Source organism: Staurois parvus, unplaced genomic scaffold (genome assembly GCF_062004578.1).
Source record: "Staurois parvus isolate SC_StPar_1 unplaced genomic scaffold, SC_StPar_1.0 ptg000188l, whole genome shotgun sequence".
In the NCBI taxonomy this organism is placed as follows: Eukaryota; Metazoa; Chordata; class Amphibia; order Anura; family Ranidae; genus Staurois; species Staurois parvus.
In genome coordinates, this window is record NW_028317984.1 from 1,160,530 (window position 1) to 1,185,691 (window position 25,162).

The window sequence follows — 25,162 nt, forward strand, 5'->3', positions numbered from 1 at the left end:
GCACAGGCCAAGTGTTTTGAAAGAAAGGTATTGTTTAACGTTACATAGTAGAATCCATATTACTACATAGATTTCAGTCTATAAGCCCAGTGTGCTGTAACAGAAAACATTTTTTATAGTCAGTAAAAAAAAATTAATACATTCAAAAATGTAAGCTATCAAACAAAATGTCAGCACTTACTGGGTCACAAAACAAAGCAAATCGCTGAGAACAAATTTTAGGGTTAAAAAATATGGCACATACATTCATTTATTGACAATAATATTAACAACATATCCTTAAAATATGATCTTGCCAATCTTTCATGAAAAGCATTTACGTTACACTTATTTACATGCAAAGTGTATATTATAAATGATGTATATTATAAATGATGGATACATAACTATGGCAGTTGTTGAAGCCTTGTGAAATCTTTTTATCTGCTCAGAGAAAAAAAATAAATACAATATTCATCTTATACATATAATCAAAGCCAAGGTCTACCTACAAAATATAGAAGGCAAACTCAGGTAACTGTGCAAATGATAAGCTGGTTCAGGAAAAATGGACCCTCTTCTCCGCAACCCAGTATTCTAGTACTCAAAGCTCAGACATAAGCTGTATCCAAATTCTCAGAAGGGTAGCCATAAATATGGTTAGAGACAGACCTGCAGACAGAAGGATATTGTCAAACAAATCTTGGGGATAGTAGAATGACACAGAGTGGTAAGGCAAGACATTTTGGTCGAGATTTTCTAAAACTGGTGCACACAGAATCTGGTGCAGGTGTTCATTGTAACCAATCAGCTTCTAACTTCAGTTTGTTCAATTAAACTTTGACAGTAAAACTTAGAAGCTGATTGGTTACACAGCTGCACCAGATTCGGTGTGCGTCAGTTTTAGTAAATCAAGAGTTTGTGTACAAGTATTGTCAGTACTTCTCTAGAAATGTGCATTCCACACGACTAGTTCTGAGACTCATAGCATAGCCCCATTCTATTCAATTAAGTATAGAAAAAGAGAAGGAGAGTCTGGTCATATGGGCTTTCAAAGACAAATAGGCCTCCCTAGTCTTCTGCTTCAAGTGTATCTATAGCCAAGACTTTTTTTTATTTTGGATAGAGTAGGGAAGGGTTAAAACCCCCATCAGATTATTTTTTGGTGTCTGTGAACCACTGGAGAAATTTCCTGTCCCAGAGACACAGCAGGAGCTTAGAAGAAAATTTCCCAAAGTGACTGGAAATCATCATTAAGGGTCATCATACTTGTTACAATCTTTGCACAATCAACTTTAGATTAACAAAACTATTTATTGTAATATCTACATAAACTAGTCAATCAATTTGTATTCAATCATACAGGTCCTTGAATGACATAGTTGTTGGTAGATATAAAGCAGATTGTCCAGTGTATGGTATGCTTTAGACAGATTTCCCCTTACCTCTTGTTATGGGGACAAGTATAAAATTTTGTATTTCCCAATTTCTTTCTCGCGACAAGGGGTATAACCTTACCCCTTATTTGAAAATGAAAAAAAAAAAATTTTGAATAGAGATACACTTTAACATTCCTGCAAAATACAAATCTATTGCATACTTAAATAGTTTAAATAGTTTACTGTGTTTACTAATTAGATGGATTGATATAAAAAAGAATTTGAATACACAAAGAGTATGGAATGTTGTTTCTTCCATTCAGTGGATTGGTCACCCACACCAGTTTTTCTCCACTTTTTGAGGCTACATGCACACTAGCATTTTTTTAAGCTCAAAAAGCATTGGAAAACATGCTGGATAAAAACGCTGGTAATTGCGTTTATTAGCATTTTTGCAGTACACATAGAGGAAACAAAAAGTGTTTTAGTAGCGTTTAGCAGAGTTTAGAAGCGATAAGCATTTTTTTCTGCTTCAAAAACACTCCAAAAAACTCTACAAAAACTATTTTTCTTCTGCTCCTAGACACTGAAGCTCAAAAAATTGCCTATAATAGTGTTCATGGACACATAGGATAACACTATTTAGCTTCTAGGAGCAGAAACAAATGCTCTTAATAGCTTCTAGGAGCTTAAAAAATACTAGTGTGCATGGAGCCTTAGAAAACTACCTACACTTTTAAAGAGAAACAGTGTTTATCTATATATATTATGGTACAGGCCATTCTAAAAAAAAGGCATATTTTTGCTAAGCTCTGGTTTAAAACAAAATAATAAGTATGTATTTTTACTCTCAGCCCTCTCCAGATTCATTTTTTGCTGCTGTGATCTGACTTCCTTCCTTAGAGGGTAGCTACATTCATCCTCCATAGTCCCACTGTATGTAGGAACACAGCTACCCTTTCTTGCTCACTCCCAAGATGGACTAGTGACTAAAGACTAAGGGATTTTAGAGCAGTGCAAATTACTTCAACTAACATGCACTGCTCATTCCAAACAAATGGAAGTGAGGAAAAAAAGGTTGGAAGCTCACAGTGGATGTTACAAGGAGGCAGAAAAACACAGTTTGAAACTATTTCATGTAAAATAGATTACAGTCCCATTAAGCACTGGATGTTTATGGATTATGTTTGGAGAATAACACACAGTGTCATTTTAAGTTTAACTGGTTGTAAAGGTTGTTTTTGTTGCACAGAATGGCCCCAAACCTCCTCTTCTGGGGTCCCCCACTAGCTCTGTTGGCTCTCCCTCTTCATCATGTGCCTCCATAGCACATGTGGGTTCAGTCCCAAGCCAGGCTGTGTGCATTCATCTGAATCTCACTGCTCCCAGCCAAGCTTGTGAGAGAGGGGAGAGAAGACCCACAAGGTGGGCACAGTGCTGGATTGATACAGAACTCAGGTAAGTTTTTAAGGGCGGGCTGGGGGACACTAGTATTGGAAGGTTATTTACCTTAATGCAGAGAATGCATTACAATTAAAAAAACCTCATTTCCTTCACAACTACTTTAAGATTAGCTCTAAAAACTGGAGATCCACTACTAAAAACTCAATTGCACTGCACCTATGACAAAATATAAGATTACATAGAAAGAGGGTGGGTCTCTGAAAAACAGCATGCATAACAATTGTTCTTTTGATGATAAATTCATGTTGCATTCCTTAAAAACTCATGTGTATGTTAAAGTCTACCACAGCGTTTGAATTTTTCAGAAAGCATATTTTCAAGTTTTTCTTACCTTTGTGGGAGACAGCAGAACTGTCCTCGGTATCTAAAGACAAAATATTATTATTATTATACAGGATTTATATAGCGCCAGCAGTTTGCTCAGTACTTTACAATATAACGGGAGACAATACAGCAACAATACAGTTCAATACAAGAGGGTTAGGAGGGTCCTGCTCCTTGGAGCTTACAATCTAAGATATTAAAATATTTTACCCATCTTGGTGTTTGCACTTTTCAGAGCAACTAGGAACTCCGTTATCCCAAAGCCCAATTTAAGCCACACTAAAAATAACAAAACAGGTTTATACCCAGCTAGCAATCTCTAACTTGTACCTAAAATGTAAACATTGCAACACACAGTAATATTCACCTTAATCAACAGTCCCACGATCTTGCGCGTCAACGGCTCCAGTTGTGATGACTGGTGTGTTGAAGCTGCTTTTCATGTCATTCTCTGAACCAGTCTTATTTCTGACATTCTAACCAATATCATCATGCATGCATGCACTGTAATCAGTTCCACAAAAGTGTACACCTCAACACATTGGGACATGGCCACTGGTAAGGGTACTAGCGTTCCACCATGAAGACCAGAGGTTTTCATGGAACTGTTGCATAAGATAAGTTTTTAGGCTGGCCATACATTATACAATTTTCTTGAGAATTTTGTTTAGATTGACCGAAAACCATATAATATAAGGTCAAACCTAAAGAACACTTTCAATTGTATCTAATTAGGCAGTCCCTTGCACTACATAGTTGAAGGTACATCTAAAGGAAATTGGGTAGAAATTGGACAGAAAATTGTATAGTGTATGGCCAGCCTGAGTATCCATACTTTAGAAGGGAACTAGAGCTTGTTCAGGAGCTGGAAAGGAGAGGGGTTTGGGGTGTAAGGCAGGATTTTTTGTTTTAATCTAAAGTGGTCATATTTCAGGTTTATGTATAGCAGAACAAAACCTATCAACAAAATATCAACAGAATAGGGGTATATTTTGCACAAATCTAGCAACCTTTTATTTACCAAAATTGTTTACTCTGCATTTATGACTCCTACATTTGCAGTCAAGAAAAGCCATTTCCAACAGTTTCTGTGCTAAATTCACCAATATGCACGCAATAGTTTTTCACTTGAAACACGCACAAAGTATGGTGTTGTCAGGGATATATTTTATATTGCCATTCTGGCTTATTGCACAGCAAATTTAACAGATCTCCTTAAACAGTCACATCTGCATGCCTCAAACTGACAGGTCAGACAATCACGTTTATGCTTTGGTAACAAAGCAAACTTTCCTAATGCCATATCATATGTGACAACTTGCCAGCCACAGATTTCTTAAAAGAGAACCACCATGATGTCACTCCATAGCTGTTCTCTTGTCAGGAAGGGATCATCTGCAACATTTTAACCAACCAGCCATATAAGCAGGTGAGTGGTTTCTTTATCAAATTGCCTCCATCCTCAGGATCACTAATGTGACATGGCCCCTTATAATGTATTATTTAAAGCTTGAAGTAAACCTTTGCAAGCCAAGGGCAAAACTCCAATGATGTCACTACTTGTAAAGCACTTTAGCAAGCTTAAAGGGACACATACTGAAGATTCACTATTGTCCCTTACTGGTTTCAAGCCAAAGTCTCTTCTTAAATCACACCAGTAATTCATGGACCCCTTATGTTTGTTGTAGCTCTACATTGCTAACATTTTTTTATTTATGTGCTGTATAAGACCTCCCTGTCCTGACCACCCCTGTCTCTACAATTAGTTGCAATACATGGAGCAGGGTTGGTCTCCCTTGGCCACCACCTGATATGCCAGGGGCTGGTCAGAAGGGATGAGTGGAGCATTGGAGTAGTACTTTTTTTTTTTAATTCTGCTAATTTGGAGTAAACTTTGCTGCTCTTTTAAAACAGAGCTGATTTAAATCTAAGCAGCTTATATAAGAAAACACTTACCTATACTAATCAAAGACTCATCATGAATTTTAGCAATGTTAGTATTGCCACTCTAGGTCTGGAATGTACTTTAGACATATTATATTAACTATGACCTAATTAGATTTAAATCTGGATGGGGTCAAAGCTGTAGCAATTTTAAATAAAGAGTACAGAGTGCGTGGTATGGGCTGTAGCCCATACCACTCACTCTGTAATCTTTATTTATTTGCATAAAAATGTCATGATGATATGTGTGTATCCACCTATTCCTTGTTTTAATGATTAAAAACTGCCTACTCTGCAAAGATACTTTACAAATTGGCTTTGTGTTCAGGCAGGTTGGTAGATGAAGTTTTGATTAAGTCATTTAACAATGTAATTTTCTTTGTCTTTCCTGGATTCTTGCTGTCTTTATTGCATCTGTAACACTTTCACAATTTTGTTATTTTGTAAAAGGATAGTAATAGAAAAAAATGTCAAATTTACAAAACATGAAATTCAATGCTCCACCACATGTTGTGCACAACAAATTTAGCAACATGCCTTCCTAGAAAATATAGCTTTCATACATTTTGTCATATTACCAGTGTTTATTTCAGTAACACGTCCTCTTGTATCTACAATGCACTAGGAATATAGAAGGTTTAAATCAATCTAGGTGGGGGCAATGGGGCTGATTTTCCACAAGAATATACTGATTTATGTACCTGTCTCTGGCAGATACATGAGTAGGGTGCAGGCACCGACAACTTTTATGGGACGCCCTGTCAGAATTCTAAAGGGTGTCTACAGCACCCTTTATGAATTCCCCCCGGTAATGTACATATACACAGTTATTTTATATTCCCTTTGTAAAGTGAATAAAAATTGTTGGTGCCTGCACCCGACTCATGTACCTGCCAGAGACAGGTACATAAATCAGTTAGGGCCGGGCACTGGGATCAGAGTGTCCATACTGGAGACACCTTCCCCAATACACTCCATTCCTAGTCACTGCGCCCATCTGTCAGGAGCCTGATGGGGAACTGAGTAATTGGCTGTTGAGGCCGTTGAATGACAGCACACAGCAGTGGGCGGACCCATAGCATTTTTTAGATGCAATAGTGGCTTTCAAAGGTTGTCAATAAAAAGTAAGGGTGACCTGATGGCTATCTAGCTTCCAAGTGACCCATTAGGCTCCTCCCACCCAATGACACAAGTTATTTCCCAAATACGGGAATTGCCATATTTGGGTAATGACATCACCACATCCATGAATGCTTCATAGCAAAGACATCTGTCAATCTGAGCACTGGTGAATTTGTTGCCCATATTGGTAATGTTACTGAAACTGGCACAAATGCTTGCCTGAATTAGGTGAAGGTCGTTCTAAAGGAAACTACTGCCAGAAAAGTGACACACATATTTTATTGCATTTCACAGATTAAGTTTAGTAAGTAAAATGAAGCTATGTTAACTTCAATCAACCAGTTGTGCATTAGTAAAAATCCTCACACATGACTTGGTAAGTAAACACAGGGTCAGCTAATTTATCATCATTTATTATGCAAAGTCAATGCATACTTTTCAAAGGGAACATGCATTTGCAAAGTGAACAGTCTCTATTTTTTTAGTAAATCAACACCAAATCATCAATACCCATAATTACATAATGTAAAATTACAGCCATCAGTGTAAATAAGAAATATTCTAAAGACCTTAGGGCATGGGTGTCAAACTGGCAGCCCTCCAGCTGTTGCCAAACTACAAGTTCCACGAGGCATTGCAAGATTGACAGTTACAAGCATGACTCCCAAAGGCAGAGGCATGATGGGACTTGTAGTTTCGCAACAGCTGGAGGGCCGCCAGTTTGACACTCTTGCCTTAGGGAGTCAGGCTTTGAAGGCTTGAAAAAAGTCAGCAAAGCTCAAATATAAGAAGTAAATGTATGTAATGTGTTCCAGGGAGCCTTATATAATTAAAGATACAGCTTGATGGGACTATACTTTATATAATGAACATCACTAGGTGAGCTGGGAGAAAAAAAAGAGTCTAATGAACAGCAAATTATTGCTAATGTATCAATGAAAAAATAAATACTTACCAACAAAAGAGAAAGGGCCCACAGAGAACTGTTTAGGCTCTTCAGAAACATCACGAGAAGATACGCACTACAAATAACAACAGAAATGTAAAGATGTTGCTAAATATTTTTCAATTGCATGTCATATACTGTAGATATGGAGTGATAATATATCAATAACAAATTCAAAGAACACTTACTGATGAACATGTTAAAGATGCTTTGTTACACAGCCGAGCAGTACAGAAAATGTAGACAGAGTCAAAATTCCTGAAGGAGAAGGAGGATATGCTGAAGCGGACCTCACTGGATAGACCGTTTCCTATGACTTGGAGACTAACTGCTCCTGTTGAACAGCTGAAATAAATAAGGCCTCAAATCAAAAATCTGGGTGTTTTTAAATGGTCTGCCTTAGAACCATCCATGATATATTTATTCTGACTTACCCTCCTTGAATCAGCTGAAGTTTGATGGTGCCAGAACCATCAGATGTTGGGGTTGCAAAGCATTGCTCAACTCGCAAAACAAAAGAAGGGTCAGGGAACTGGGTGCTCATCCCAAAATAAAGACTTGATCCTAGAGGCAAGTTTTGTTGTTGTGATTCTTGTACAGGCACAGAATATGAAGGGTTGGAATAAGCTGCCAATGATGTGAGTGCACTGGCACTAGTGCTTCCAGAGTTCAGGTTCTGTGTGCTGTGAGAAGAAGAAGAAGCTATTTAAAAGCTTGCCTTTGTTATCACAGTCGCAGTAGTATCAAAATACAAAGTACTGTTTGTAATGTGACATTAGTACTGAGCAAAATCAAACCTACTGTATTTTTGTGAATATGTAAACATCACTACTGTAACTGCAAAATGTTTAAAGGGGAAGTGGATACAAAGATCTTTTGGCCCTACTTCTCCTGTTGGTCACAGGAGTGCACAGTTCTGCACCCATATATAGGTGACAGCATGCTAAAGTCTGTTGTTGGGTGCTGTCACTCAGCTGGTCCAGACTCTGGAGGAATCATGACTGTAATGTTGGGATCCATCCAGATTCCTGACTGGCAGCTGGCTCAACCTCTCAGTGCATCTCTGAGAGCTCAAGCCAGCCGCTCCCACCCCTTCCACAGCCTGGTGCTCCAGTGAGCACTGGAGGGGCAGAGCAGAGAGCCAGTGACTATGTTTTTCCGCCTCCTTGTACTGTTCTCTCTGAGCTCCCAAACTACTGCTTTTCCCTCTCACTTTTGATTGTTTGGAACAAGCAGTGCATAGTAGTTGCTGTCATGTGCTCTGCTCTATGCACATTAAGAGAAGGTGGCTACCTTCCTATATATAGTAGGACCATGAAGAACAAACAGAACCACCCTTTGCAGGAAGTCAAAACACAAAAGCAAATAAAAGAAAGGAATTTGGAGATTCGGAGGAGCCTGAAAGTAAAAGAAGGTACTTTTTTGAGTTAAAAATACATACATAAAGGCTAATTCCACGGTCATGGGAAAAACTAGCAAATAAAAAAAAATTGTATAGCATATACAACTGCTACAAAAGACATATCGTAATATATTTTTTTTAAATTACATGTCCTTTTCCGTATACAGCTCTGAAAATGCAACACCATACTCTAAAATGCAAACTCTAAAATGCAACACCATATTTCATCCTGGAGACCTTCTGTACATGGTGTATAGAACATCGCCAAGAAAAGCCATTTCCTGCATGTGTAATTGGCTCACTGATTTTCCCAGACTAAGATACAAGTCAGACTTTGGGCATCTCCTGCAACAAAAATGTCATTTAAAGTGAGATACACCCAATGGGAAATCTCGTCTAAAGGGGTCCAGACCCTGCCACTTTCCTCATTAGAGCACTGCAGGTGCACATACACACACAGCACATACAGTTTCACTTTTCATGTGGACACATTGATTTCTTCAGAATAACAAATGGTGGGAATCTGCAACAAAGTGTGTTAAAATCCTTGCAAAGTACATAGATTACCCAGAGTTACTCTTTACATGGTTTTTTAAAGCAGAATTTTGTGTCACCCCAATTACCTTAGTAGCTGCATTTTTAATCTACTGAATGAAGAGGACCTGTAGTGTTTTAGATGTACATGTACCAATTCTAAAAACAATTTAACAGGTGCTTTAAAAACCTTGTTTCTATGAAGTTTGTAGTTTTATATGTACTTGGGGGCAGCCATATTTGTTTCTTACATTTGCATTCTCTTTTAGCGTTGCACAAATGGAATAGTAAAATATATTTTGGATTGTTTTTTGGTTGTGGTTCATGGTAATGGCAATAAATACACAGCTAAAGTTATAAGTATATACTTTTTTGCTATTATGGGACAATTTTTCTTTGATAATGTAACAAATTTGAAGATATCCATTACCATTTACCACCAAATTTGCCCTGAAATTTGAATAAAACAAGTTATAATCTATGTGGATACACAAAGTAGTTGTGAATATATGTATACATTTGTTGCTACATGCCACAGTTCCAAAGTCGTATTCAGATTTTAAATTGTATTTCCACTTTTGCAACCATATTGGAATAGCACCAACTTTATATTAGTTACATGTTCCTTTAACATAGCAGAACTTAAAAAAAAAAATCTAAATTGCTGGTTACCTTTTTAACCAATAGACGCCCGGCCAATAGCCGTTTGGCGGCCGGAAAAAATACATTAGATTTCCGGGTGGACGCCATATGGCGTACTCCCAGGCATGAACAGTTTGCACGCTTGCATAGCCACGCAGCGGCGCGATCTGTCACCGGCCGTGTACCTTGGACACGGCCGATGACAGATCTGAGTACCGACCCCGTTGCAGGTACCATGTGACCTGCTGTGACCAATCACAGCAGGTCACATGATAGTTGTATACAATGGATGGCTTCATTCATGCCATCCATTGTATACTAGTGTCTAGCTGTTAATGGTCACATGTCATGTGATTAGCTGTAGCCAAATCACAGCTAAGCACAAAAAAAAAACCCCTGAATGAATCGATGTCATTCAGGTATTTACTTGCTTATAGCGAAGTAATTCTTTGCTATAAGCAAATTGTGTAAAAAAAAAAATACTGATCACTTCCCCAAAGTAGTATAATCTTACTATGGTAACATTGTACTACTTTGGTCATAGTGAAATATGAAAAATAATCTTAAAAAGAAAAAAAATATAATAAAAATGTAAAATTAATTAAAAAAAAAATTATATATTTTTTTTTCATACTGTCAGTGTCCCTGATCACCGCCATGCCAGTTATATGATGACGCTGTACTGCACTGGTGACAGTATGTAAAAAAATAGTGAAAATAATTTTTTATATTTTTTAATTTTAGGAAAAATTCTGACAAAAAAATACAACTTAAAAAAACTCACCATGCCACTTTTGTAGTACATCGGACTGTCTACTCTGCAAAAAGAGGTCATTTGGGGGATATCTGTACTGTTCTGACATTCTTGGACCTCAATAAATTAGATTGGCCGTCAGTACTTCAGGTTTGATCAATTTTCAGATCTATACCATAGTTTGTGAACTCTATAACTTTCCTACAAACTAACAAATACATCCTAATTTGGGTTATTTTCACCAAAAATATGTAGCAGATCACATCTTGGCCTAAATTTATGAAGAACAATTATTTATTTGCAAACTTTTATAACAGAAACAAAGAAAAACGTGTTTTTTTTTCAAAATTTTCGGTATTTTTTTTAATTTAGCAAAAAATAAAAATCCCAGCGGTGATTAAATACCACCAAAAGAAAGCTCTAGTTGTGTGAAGAAAATGATAAAATTTTAGTTTGGGTAGAATGTTGTATGACCGCGCAATTGTCATTAAAAGTGTGAGAGCGCTGAAACCTGAAAAATGGCCTGGGCAGGAAAGGGTAAAAGTGCCCTGTATTGAAATGGTTAAGTGCATTTTTCTTGCTTAAAATCCTTACATGTTTAAGAGGGGGCTGTAGAATATTGTTTTACATAATTAATTCTACTGTACGGTGTTAACAGTTCTTCATTATTAGCTGTAAGCTAGATTTGAACATTGTCACTCCTAACAAAGGTTAAAAATGTAGAAACCACCATCCTGGATTGTATGGTAATGAGGTATAGCTTAAACTAGCCATAGATGGACAAACAGGTTCAACAGAAACCAGACAAATTTTGATCCATCTATGGGCAGGCTGGTTGTACTGAAGTTTATCTATTGCTCAACTTCAGTACAAGCAGCCTATCGGGTTTTTTTCATCCTATCACTGCTGGCGGCTATAGCCAGCAGCCATGATCATTGTATTCTGCCAGAGGAGAAGCCTCCCTGCTGGCAGAACACAATAGTGCTGTGGGAAGGATTCCCCCATCCACACTGACTGTGTTAATGGGGAAATTGAGCAGTTTTCTTTCTTTCAACTCGTGGTTGAAGGAAAGAAAATTGCATAAAGTATGGCCTGCTATATGCCCCATATACACGATCAGAAAATTGGAGGACAACAAATTGTTATCGGAGGGATAGTATGATAATCTGATCATTAGTACACAGCTTTTAACAGCCAATCATGACAGTTCATGCGACAATATCCGAAGGAACAAGCACAAAGCTTTTTCTCGTACGATAACAGTGCAAATGATTTCCGTTCAATCAGTACATTATTCATACGAAAAAAATCGAGAGACCAAGACCACGCATACTCAGAAACTAAAGAATACAATACAATACATTACATTACTTCCAAAGTTGTATGCTGTCGTAGGAGAATTTTTGTAACTTTAGTAACCTCTTCATTTTTGATATGAGACTAGCATGCAACAAAAAAACAAAAGAGAAGTCATCCAATTATCTGATCGTGTGCACTAGACATTAGACTGTGTGGGGGCAAAGACACTGTGCGCTCAGTTCACAATGAGTTATTTTCCTCTTAAAATATGAGATAAAATAACTCATAGCTTTTTTCAAACTTTTTGTTTGCAATTCACAAAAATAAAGCATGAGTTATTTTATCAAAATGTGAGGTATTTTACTCATGAAACCATTTGGTATTTTATCTCAAGTGATATCCAGTGGAATGGATATCAGTTTCTATTGCTAATAAAGAGGTAAAATGGTTTAAACTGTAGAAATATGCCAACTCAGTAAATCAGTATGGTCCCTGAAGCATATGCGTTATTACAAAGAAAAGAGGTGACTGGAATACCAGTCAAAGGGATGCTACTTTCACAGGACACACGTGGTGTATCAAAAAAACAACTAAATTCAATTGAGTAAATAAAAAATATCTTTATAAATCTCAAATATTGAATGAAAAATCACACACACATAAATACCCTTCTTCCACCAATTAAAAAACCAACTAGTGTTCCCATTGGAAGATTTCCCATTTATTACTTTTCTGGGCATAATCCAAAATTTGGGATTCTCTTTCACTTTCAATTAAATTGGTAAACAGGACAAATAGAGAGGGTAAAAGTTCCTAACAAGGGGTACAGACAGCAATAAAAATCTGGCAGGGGGTCTAATCGATCTCAACTCTATCCAAAACAAAAAAAAAATTGCCTTTAGTTATACTTTACGTACATCAGCCCCAATGATTCTGTGTTTTTCCATATTTAAATTTCCACGCATTACTGTTGCGAGAACTGATCCGAAAAGGCAGAGACCATTCCAAATTGGCAATTATATTTTTACATTCCTTAAATACCTCATGCCTGGACCACTGCTTATTCAGCTTATGCATTTATTTATTTATTTCCTTAAGGCTCCATTTACACTGCACTGAGCATTTTTCAGATGTGTTTTAAAGCATTTTTTTCAGGTGTTTTTGAGTGTTTTTTTTTAGCAGATTTGCAAATATTATAGGTATTTTTCATTTAGGCATTTTTGCTGTGGCCAATAGAAATAGAAATAGCTGCTGTTTGGACTGAAAACACTTGAAAAAACACTTGAAAAAACGCTTATTCCCACTGCGCAGGCATTTTCCATTCAAGTCTATGGGGACAAAATGCTCAGACCTGCCTGAAAAGTAGCGCAATAACTTTTTTGAGCGACAGGTGTTTTGCTACAGGCAACAAAAAGCTCAAGTGTGACCAGGGGCCATTGACACCTGTCACTCAAAAACATTCTTGCGCTACTTTTCAGGCAGATCTGAGCATTTTGTTCCCATAGATTTGAATGGAAAATGCTTGAACAGTGGAAATTAGCATTTTTTCAAGTGTTTTTTCAGATGTTTTCAGCTCAAACAGCAGCTATTTCTTTTTCTATTTGCCACAGTAAAAACACCTAAATGAAAAATGCCTGAAAAAACACCAATATTTGCAAATCTGCTAAAAAAAAAGCTCAAAAACACCTGAAGAAAAGTTTTAAAAAATACCTGAAAAATGCTCATTGCAATGGAGCCTTGACTTTAGCACGAGTTATTTACCTCATGTTTTTGGTTTGTGAGGTAAATACCTCATAAGGCGATAGTGAATTGACATTTTCATTAGCTCATGACATAATTGGAAAAAATGTGTGACATGATTCAATTATCTCAAGAGATATTCTTTAGTGAAATAAGCCCGCTGATACTGTCCAGAAATTCTTAGAACCAGCCATGACACTTTCTCCTTAGAAACACCTACAGGTAAAATGAATGAAATATATATTTTTAAAAACATTTTAGGCATGCTGTATGAACGGGAACACATAACAAACATATATTGGGGTTTTCTCAAATTTAACTGCAAAAGTGGAAATAAGCTTTAGGATTTGTTTCTCCTTCCACATTGGGGAATTAACTAAAGTACCAAACTGTCATGAAAATGTGACACAATGATTATGAACAAAATGTGAAAATAATTTAATAAAATTACTTCTTTGTATATTTAACAGCAATAATAAATACGTACTGCAAAAAATACTTTCAGTGCTGTGCAATATAAAAAAGGTCCTTCAAATGGTGTAACCTAATATACAGCTGTGTGACTCAAACAGTTTTTTGTATGATACACACATGAAAAGGAATGAAGACAATGCACTCACCTCATAACTGGCTTAAACACTGTGAACAGAGACGTCCACATGGAAATATTGTATGAGCAAGTAAAAGCAATACTAACATTAGGAACTGCCACAATTCCTTTGTCAGTGTTTGCAGGAATGGTAATAGCATTTGTGTATGACACAGTAGTTGTATTTTTCTGTAAATGAAAATGGTAAAAAGTTATTTAAAATGCTATAAAGTCTTACATATAATAATCAGCATTATAAAAGCACCCAAACAACTGAAGAGGTACAAGCAAATTTCACCGTGTGTTATATAAACAGTAAAACAATAAAAATGTATAATAAAATGAGTTATACTCTGTAAATATTCAGTAATCAAATATGATCTAGAACAGGGATGTCAAACTGGCATGCCTACAGTTACAAGTCCCATCATGCCTCTGCCCTTGGGAGTCATGCTTGTAACTGTCAATCTTGCAATGCCTCATGGGACTTGTAGTTTAGAAACAGCTGGAGGGCCGCCAGTTTGACACCCATGATCTAGAATATCATCTAGAGTCATGAGAGAAGTACCCATATTTATTTATTTCATTATGCTTAAAGTGGTTGTACCTCTGTTATGAAAAATGAACAAAGCATACCCTTCTATTGTGTGTACCTGCTTCAGTCTAAAGCACTGAGTGTGATTTCTGTCTGCTGTCTGGTTCCTCTGCATGAGTCATTTCTGACAGGTTGTGCCAAGTCCAAGGGATTGATGGGGAGAGGGCCTCCAGCAGACAGCCTGTGTTTTACAGCCTTAGCTGTGCATTTTCCCCTATGAGGTTGTGTAGTGGGGGTGTGTCCCTTCACTCAGGTGTCAGATTACACTCAGCTCTCCTCCCTGGCTCTGGAAGCTCAGAAAAGCTGTGTAAATTCTGGACATTAACAGCTGTATAGAAGAGAGGGCTGCAGAAAGTAAGGTACAACATACTGTATGTAGGAGGATTTGTTTCATCTCTGTATATCACCTGTGGCTAGTCACTTCATTGGGTATATGTAAGGATTTATAACCACTTTAACAAAAACTGTATCTGTTTTATATTGGCATAGTTTCAAAAACCCCTAGATACTCCAGAAAACAGCTACATTCTTTTGTGTAATATGTCTCAACAGAACAAAATCCCTCATGATCTCAAGCATTGTTCAGAAGTTTGAAGCTACTTTTAAGACCAATGTCAACAGGCTTTGTTCATGTCAGAAATGTTTTGCATTACTATAGGAATGAAAAGCTTGATTACCTAAAACCCATGTCAAACTGCCTCCATCAACACAGGCCCAAAGCCCTTCAACACAGGCATGTAATCACCTTAAAGTATGCAGCTGCCACTACATTTTATATGGGTTAATCAATTTACAGAGAAGTTATATCCCTGGTTAAGAGTCTCTTTTTGAATGTAAGTTGATCTAGTTCAACATTTAAAAAGATTTTTTAATATTCTTTGGTGAAGTGACTTCGTCACTGCATGTTCAAAAATAAAATAAAGCCAGATGCTACTGTATTTACTTACTTTTCCAGTGGCCTTGGTTCACACTAATGCGAATGTGATGCGGTTTAGAATACTCCGATTCACATGTCAAGTGATTTTACATACTGTTGTATGGAGGTAGTTCACATCCATGCGTTAGGCATATGATGCGTTAAAAAAAACCCTCCTGTGCGTGTGGCTCTGGCCTTTAGTGATCCCCAGCAGCAGCGCTTCTTTATGTAAATATGAAGGCTCATACATAACTACAGGACATAAGAGCCAGTAGAAAGAAGCAAAGCGTTGGTGGTGGAGCAGATTTTTCTTATTTTTCTTTTTTTTTTTTACACACCTGAAGTATTGAATACCTGCAGCAGGGCACAGTTTTAACACATGACCACTGGAAAGGTAAGTACAATGTAAATAGCATCTTTTTTTTGCAAGCTAGCTTTATGTTACTGCATGTGCCTTTATAGGATAATTTTTACCTAATTACCGTTGTCTATTGCTTCCATTTCCAGGGTAATTTTTTAGGTAGTATTTAAAAATGCTGCCTCTTTTGCATTTTTTGTGCTGTTTGATGCAAGACAATATTGTTTTGCTTTAGACACTGTTGATTGGCACAGAGCCATTCAAAGTAACTTCTGAGATATAAATATTTACTATCTGTAATATAGCACATAGGATGGGAAGATTCGATCAAATACCTGCACCTGTCCATGCACTTTGGGCTCGTTCACAGTTGACTTATTTCTAACTCTTGTCAAACGCCCATATAGCATTTGACAGGCGGTAGACAGGCGTTTGGGAAGTGTTTTTAACGCTCCTCAAATGCTCCCCAAATGCCCTATGCGTGGTTTTGAGGCATTTGATAGGCGTTTGCCAAGCGTTAAAACCGTACCACAAACGCCTATAATGAAGTTAAATGGTATTAACGCTCCACAAACACCTCACAACCGCCTCACAAATGTCTGCCAGGCGTTTGAGGAGCAGCACCATAGACTTGAATGGGAGGCTTCAACTCCTCCTGACTTGACATGAGGCGTCAGTTTTGCTGGGACGCGACACTAACGCTTCAGTGTGAACAGCACTGTGTGCTGCCATGTGCAGAATTTTCATAGGCATTTGAGAAGCGTTAAAAACGCTTCCCAAACTCCTGTCTGACGCCTGCTGACAGGAGTTCACAGCTAGTGTGAACGTAGCCTTAATCTCCCAGATTGTCATGGATCCCAAATTAGCTCTATGAAGGTATGGTTCATTAGAATGGACTGCCTGATATTCAGTCCAAGTTGGACCAGGTGGAATACTCTGCTAATTTATATGAATTGTGCTTTACTAATATGTTGACATTGTATAAAAATAAACAATTACACATTACTATTGCTTATACCTTTAATTTCCCCACTTACCACCATATTATTGCCACAGACGCCAATACCGGTCTGCACAGTCAATGAATACACACGCTGCCCATTCAGTATACTTTCTACAGCTCCAGAACAGTTGGATTGCAACAAATTGGATGCAGATGGCTTGTAACCGAGGATCTCCAGCAAATTCTTACCCACAGAGATTGTCATGTTTGAACTGTCACACTGCACTGAATAGCTTACATTGTACACATCTGTCAATAACAAAAAAAAAACAGAGAAAGTTAACCAGTCAAAGAGCCAAATAGACTATATCTAATTGTAGAACAATCTAACCAGATTAAGACATGTAATAGGTATTTTACGTATGGGAAGGAAATATGGAAAAGCAACTTACTCAGACCTTGAGATGTATAGTAAGTCGCATTAGCCACACAAACTGCTGTCTGATTGACATATTGACAGATTTCATCTGCAAGGCATGCTGGAGAACAGTATGGATCCGCTGTTATGTGATACAAGGAAATACAAGGTTAACAAGGTCCACATACGGAAAGGATTCTTCACAGTAAGAGCTGTGAAAATGTGGAATAGACTCCCTAAAGAACTAGTTCTGGCCAGCTCAGTGGATTTGATTTTAGATTGTTTTAAAAAGAGCTGGATCCATTCCTAAATGCACAAAATATAACTGGTAAAAATATTTACAGGACATAACACCAAAGATTGTTGATCCAGGTAATATCAGATTGCCTTCAGGGGATCAGGAAGGATTTTTTCTCCATGTTTGAGCAAATTGGATCAAGCTTTATAGGGATTTTTTGCCTTCCCTTTTGTATTTTCTATTTATTCTATTCTATGTTTTTTTTTATATATTTGCTGAACCAGATGCCCACTAGTCCTGATTCACTATTGTACCATGTGATCCAGTGCAGGCAACCGCACTGCGTTTGCAACCAACCTTTGGGGTGTCATTAAGTTAACACTGAAACCCACTGCAGATGGTAACTGCAATGTGTTTTTAATGCAGTGCAGGAAAAGTGCATAGAATGCAGGTTACTCGCCCAGCATTCTGATGTGAACACGTCCTTAAAACTAAACTCAACAGGTCTAAAAACAAAATTTATTCCACTTATTTTTTCATTTAAAAATAAACACATTTTGCATACATCCAGCATAAGTATCCGAATGTCTCCTGAACTGTATTTGAATATTTCCCTGTAACAAATCTCAAAACTAAGGGGAGGGGCTCTACAGGAGCCAATCAGGGTCTTTTTCAGTGCCAAGTGCTTTCTATCCAACACTGGAAGCATTCTGACAGGACAAGAAAGCAGAGTTACATCCTTATTAGTGTGTTGCTGCAACTCCTTCCTTGTCCAGGTACAGAATAGGATGGATGCTCAACTGCCAGGGGGACCAGTAGGCTTTTAGTGTAAGACTCATCCCTTCTATGCTTACATGTAGCCTGCATGCAGAGGGTTTCATATACTTACCTAATACTCGGCTCCAAGTTCAGTCCCAGTGTACGCTATATGATATGTATGCGTGACATGATAACTGAAATCAGCCATGTCCTATGCTGAGTGACTTTCCCTTCGCACATTGACCACAGGAGGACATCTCACTTGGCACTGCTGCCTTTTAAAGGAGGTCTTGTATTTTTTTCACTGAATACAAGGCATCTTCTGAACTGGAGGTTACTTCCCCTCCTCTCCAACTTGTCCAACCAGAGAATGACTTATATTCATCAAAAAAATTACAAGGTGTTCTGTGAATGGTGGCAAGGCTGGATTGGCAACCCTCTGAGGTCAGTGTGCAGAAGGCACAGGACATGAAGGATCCTGGTTTTCACTGCAGTACATATTAAAACTAAACTCCATGTATCACTGTACAGCCAACTTTTGCAGTGATTGTCAGCTTCCTCAGCTCCCTTAAGGTATGTCGTATGTATACTTAAAGAGGGGCTCCAGGCTCCCCTCGAAAAAGTAAAAGTCAGAAGCCAAAAATACTGTAGCTGCTGACTTTTAACATATGCACACTTACTTGTCTGGGGGTCCAGCGCTGTCATCACCTGGGCTAGTTCTTCACTAGTCTTTGGGTTCCTGGCACCAGGATTGCAAATACGGGAAACCTTGCGGCTTCACAGACGGTTTCCTACTGCTCATTGGCAAGTTGTGCTGCTCCTTGTGATTGGTCCCGTAGTCTTCTGGGATCTGTGAAGTGTCCCAGAAGAAGTGGGAACTGTTACCTGTCAAAACAAGGTACAGGCTCCCAAAAGTGACAAATGTGGAAGTAGAGGAGAGAGGGTGCAAATAAGCAGAGCTTTAAACTGGCCATAGATGAATCAAAATGCAGCAGAACCGATCAGTGTGTGACTGTCCCTGTTCAACAGAAGTCACAATCATTTGATTGTTAAAGGAGAGTCCTGAAAACTGTTCTTGATCTGTGGCTGCAGCCAATATAACACAATGTCACCTTGTTTGTGTGGATGGAGGAATTTGTTTTCAGCCAGCAGGATGAACAAAAAGAAAAGTTAACCATTTATAACCATTTTGACATTGTGTTACATTGTGTCAAGTTGGACCAATGTAAGTATACACTACAAATCATACATAGAGTTTTGTTTTATTATTTGAAAAATTAAACTAGAAATGAGTGTTTCCATAGATTATTAGGTATAGATAATGAAATTGTAGAGGGTGTCATTAGTATTTTCCAAGGCCATGATGCTTTTATTTCATCCTTGATGTTAAATAGATGTTCCCTGCCTCTTATCTGAGTCAAACAGCTAATAATTAGATTACAATCTGTAGACTCATCCAAACATCTGAGTATGTATGTAGAGTAAAAGAAATCTGTTTATAAATGATATCAAAAAAACTAGTTCAGTGATGCATGAATAATATATTTTCTTGTATCCTTCATTCACCTGTGCAACAGTTCAAATTTGGGTTCCAGGAAAGATTCACAGGGCAGCAAGAGGAGGAATTTAAGGGGCATCCTACATCAGGTAGACATGATGTGGAATTTGAGCATATGCACCTAGAACTTTGCGTACATGTCCCACTGCATGTGGAACACAAAGGAGGATTCCCATTTACTCCAGCTGAAAGAAAGAAACAAGCATTAGTACAATGCTCATACATAAAATATAGCTTGTATGTGTTTTATTTGTGTATTTGATAACGCACAAATGGACATTTTACTACAAAATGAGATCACGTCAACTGTATTACTGAGCTGAGTGGGAAGTTAGGATATGTATGTATGGTTTTATATAGATATGTATGTAAGTTAGGATATGTATAGTATAAAGCTGGCCATGAACCAGTGAATTTCCAAACAAACATTAAATCCAATATTTGTAGGAACATTCATACACAAATTCTCAATACTTGACGTTCCAAAAATCTTTCAGTGTTGTTCTAAAGTATTTCAAAATTCCATTTGCTTTTAATATTTGATTTTAACGTGAAAGGACTTTACCCCACGAAAACCACACACACTGTTGAAAATCTGTTCATTGGAGAAACATTTTCCATCCTGTTTTTTTAGATTTTCTCATCACTGCAGTAAAAATTGAAAGTCAACTTGACCCCACTAATGAAAATAAAATCAAATGAACGTTGCTATAATGAACCATTTCAAATAAAATTCAGCTAGTGTATGGCCAGCTGAAGTCTCTCTTTCCTCTTTGACACCCTTTACTGCTGCATCTGTACCTGTACATACTGTGTGTTATAAAATAAATTGACTCTAAGAGAATAGCTGGAGACTATGATTTCCTTTAGTAATTTACATCATCATCCTGTTTACATTTTCCTTTTTTAAAGTGCTATTAAACCAAAATGTTATTAATTAATTTGCAGCATACTGATTCTTAGATACAGTATGGTGTAAAACCTTTATCCCAAAAGGAAAAAAGCTGCTTTAACTGCTTGTAAAGTGTTTGGAGAGCCATAGATGATACAATCTTCTTTCCTGCAACTCTGCCAGGGGAAAAGGAAGGAGGAATGCTACCCTGCTGGCAGAACACAATGATTAAGGCTGGTGGCTATAGCCAACAGCAGTGATTGCATGGAAAACATCTGACAGGCTGGTTGTACTGAAGTCAATCAATAGGTTGACTTCAGTACAACCAGCCTGCCCATACATGGATCAAATCTCAGCCAGTTCCTGCTGAAGTTGAAGTTCAGCTTCAATTTGTTAGTCAAGTCCATCTAAATTTGCTAGTTTAACATGACCCTCTCTCTAGGCTGCTAATGCTGCTGTCCAAAGGTGTCTGTACACTGTAACATGCCTCAAGGCAGTGCTATGGCATGAACAGGGCACATAGAAAACAATTGTTTGCTTGCTGTTCTTGCGGGCAGCCTGCGTTGATCAATGCAGATCAGTGAAGCTCAACAGACATTTGTGAGCAAGCCCTAAAGGAGATTGTACAATCCGATTGTAATGTATAGGGCAATACCAGAGTTGGGAAAACTAGAAGCAAGGAAGAGTATTTCAGTTATACTGTCATATTGTAATACCTATAGAAAACATTATAGTATACTGCACGTTTTAAAATAGATAAAAACAAATTATGTAGGCTCAATTTAAAGTGAAGCACCATTCAAAACATTTTTGGATAGAGTGGAGGATGATAAAAAATTGTGGTCAGGCTTTTACTCTGTCATGAAAAAGTGTTTTTACTTCACCTGCACGAATAAATATGCAAGTAGAGTTATTGTTGTTACAAAATTATTTGTTTAGTATGTAACTGCTTTTATACTTACTGTAACACGATGGGGCAGAACCTGTTAATAAAGAGAAATAAAAACTGTCATAATAAGTACAAAATGCTTACATGAAAATGGTATTTTTTTAAAATTCTTACATAGGCAACTTTTCATATTTTTAAGCAACCATTATTAACTTATCTTTCAAGAAAACCTGTGTAGTGAGATACATTACTCGGAGCAAACTAGATTTTACTTAAATTGCATATTTTGAAGATTTACGTTTAAGTCAGCACAGATATTTTAACTACAAATATTATTTTATTAAAATTGTAATAAATTAAATAAAAATTTTGCTTGACTCTAAATGATCAAGGAACGCAATGGAGACAAGACATTGGGGTTGATTTACTAAAGGCAAATAGACTGCAGTTTGGTAGTACAGTTAGACTAATTTTCCCCAAAACTTTGTGAATGTGGTAAAGCTTCACTTTTAAAGAATACCCAATCAGGTGCAAAGGAAATTAAAGAAAAAAAAAAACCTCAGAGCTTCCTCACATTCACTAAGTGGGGAAATGTGTACAACTGCATTTGCAAAGTGCACAGTCGATTCTCCTTTAGTAAATCGCCCCCAATGCCTCACTTGAAATTAAGCAGTCACTACAGGAAGATTTGATGCGTGCTGAAAACTCTTAAGGCTGAATGTTTACAACTGAAACTTTATGAAACATTATGAACGGATACTTACTATACTTAAAAATAGATAGACCGTGCACTCTGCAAGTAAAGTTGCCCAGAGCTTAGTAAAACAGGGTTAAGCTATGCTAACTTCCATCATCCGATCATGTAAGGAAAAAATTCTGTTTTTACTTTTCTTGCATGTGATTGTTTTTTCTTTCCAAAATGAAGCTTCGCCTCATTTACTAACCTCTGGAGCAACTGCACTTGTGAAGTGAAAAGTCTATTTGCCTGTAGTAAATCAAACCCAATTCTTTCCCACCTGCTGCTTACAATATGCAGCATTTAGACAGCAAGGGGTCTTCCTGATACAGTCAGAGAAGGAGTGACAAGTACAAGCAAGGCAGTGTTCTTTTCACATTTTAGCGATCCTTTACTTCTCACCAGTGACAGGACCACAAGTGTGACATGAGACAAGTTTCCAGGTCAGCACAATGGCTGTAGCCTTTATGAGTGGCTCCAATTTTTTTGTTGTTGTTGTATTTTATTGTTATTGTTATGAAAAAAACACCAGGAGATGCTAAAACAAGGAAAGATGGTGAGGGAACACCAAAACTCTCAGGTGGATGGGAATTATTAGAGAGATTTAGCTTTTGGAGTATCTATTGTTATTGTTATGAAAAAAACACCAGGAGATGCTAAAACAAGGAAAGATGGTGAGGGAACACCAAAACTCTCAGGTGGATGGGAATTATTAGAGAGATTTAGCTTTTGGAGTATCTAAAACTTGTAAGATGCCAGGGGCTGACTCGACTTATCAGGCAACACCATTAACTAAAATATCCCTTTTGACTGAACTGACCCTTTAACAGAAGGGAACTTTGACTGAATCCAGGCTGCTCTAAGGTTGGAAACAATCTAGACCTTTACAGAAGGGTAAATAAAATATACTTCAAGAGCCTGACATACTATACACCCTAACATCAAGCTCCAATGGCTGATCCATTTTAATATGTTGCATTTACAAGCCTATGACCTACAGTAAACTTATCTGCATGCGTCTACATTATTACGGAACCCAAGGTGTAAAAGTGAATTTTTTTGTAGCACTTGTCATAAAAGAGCATGAAGCATTCAAAACATGTCCAACATAAAGTAACAAATATGCATAGCCTCACTCTTAATATCTTCCGTGTCTACCTCTAATGAACAAAGGACTGCTTACATTCACCACAACTGTATACTGTACTGTATTGTAAATATTTTACTCAAAACAATTTAAGCAGGGCTAGTGACAGTTGGGTAGTCAATAGAAGTCATTGAAACTGAGCTCTGATGTCTGAATCAGCTTTCAATCATGCTTGAAAAGCTGTTATGAATTATAAAGCAAGTTTCCATTATTATCTACCATCCATCACTTGTTAACTTCTCGATTTCTTCTGTTCATGTTAAATGATGGCTTCTGTTACATTTTAAGCAGCAGTAGATACAAAATATCCCCATGAAAACTCATCACTCTAAATTGGCAAATCTAACTCTTTGTTTTAGTGACACATCCATAGACATGATCCACATCTGGTACACATTCACCAAAGATTCATTCCTTGATTTGTATATATCCACGTAAATATTCTCTAGCCAGGTTTATAAGCATTGGCAATGTTCCTGAAGAACCCTAATTTCATAACCAAAACCCCATTTGGTAATGTCAACCTTTCAGCTAGCTAATTCATCGCTATATTTACTAATCACTTTATTATCTCTCTCTCTCTCTCTCTCTCTCTCTTTCTATATATATATATATACACACACACATACATTTTTTAAAATTATTATTTATATATATATTAAAAGTGAGTGAAAACATAAATCATAAATTACTTTTTTGTACCCTTTTTACATAAGATCTCTTTCCCTGCTGCTCATAACCTATTCATTATTTTTTATGCTTATAGTTTTAAGCCTATTTAATATTTGGAATTCTGACAAAGATAAACCTTTCTGAGTTATTAAAAAAAATGCAGTTAATTTTCTTTCAGCCAACTGCGGTATCATCTTTTAATATTACTATTACTAAAAGTCTTAGATTTCACTGCTTTTAAAATAGTTGAAAATTAGATTAGATTGCAAATATTCAAACTTACACGTATCACAATCATTCAGGTGCTGTTCTTTTGTTCCATAGAACAAACAATTGTGTATTTTTAAATATTTAAAAAAACTATATTTTATTAAATAGTTTAATAACACAGGTCCAAATTAATATATTTAATTTTAGTTAGCACTCTGTTAGACTACTTTTATATTAGTAAGTCTAGATATATGAAACTATTACATACCAGCAATCCCCAGTGCAGCAAACAATGTCACAAAGCCCAAGAACAACATTTTCCTGTGTCTTGATTGAATGGTAAGTAACAAGTGACCCAGCATGTTTCTCTTATACTTTTCCAGTGTCCCTGAGAGGGTGGGTCTTAACAGAAATACCTTTTTAGCACACAATAAACTTAAAAAATAGCTAGGGGCAAACCCATATGCAAATACAAAGTAATACCTATGATTTCCAGAAAATAACACCCTTTTGAAAATTCTGGCCTTATAAACTTCTTGAAACAATTAGTTAAAAATGCCTCTGGCTTGACGCCAAACTTTTTTTTTTCTTTGGGTAGGGAAGAGAATTGTTGAAACTCTTGACATTTTTTTTTAAATCTGTGCCCCACTCAAAAGGTTTGTCTTTACTGCTGTCTTGAGGCACAACAGGAGATAAAGCAAACCTCACCAAAG

The 25,162-nt window shown here is 37.1% G+C and overlaps 1 protein-coding gene across 1 annotated transcript; it reads right to left on the reverse strand.

The window, feature by feature from the left end:
- Positions 1-216: 216 nt before the first annotated feature.
- Positions 217-24,837, reverse strand: LOC149462015 (uromodulin-like). The gene is made up of 11 exons (XM_089677574.1): positions 24,718-24,837; positions 21,758-21,778; positions 19,912-20,088; positions 17,383-17,490; positions 17,025-17,239; positions 14,150-14,307; positions 7,593-7,841; positions 7,347-7,503; positions 7,168-7,234; positions 3,154-3,186; positions 217-651 (listed from the first exon to the last, which is right to left on the reverse strand). The coding sequence occupies exons 1-11, from the start codon at positions 24,809-24,811 to the stop codon at positions 584-586; spliced, it is 1,347 nt and encodes a 448-aa protein (XP_089533700.1). The 5' UTR covers positions 24,812-24,837; the 3' UTR covers positions 217-583.
- Between the last annotated feature and the right edge of the window lie 325 nt (positions 24,838-25,162).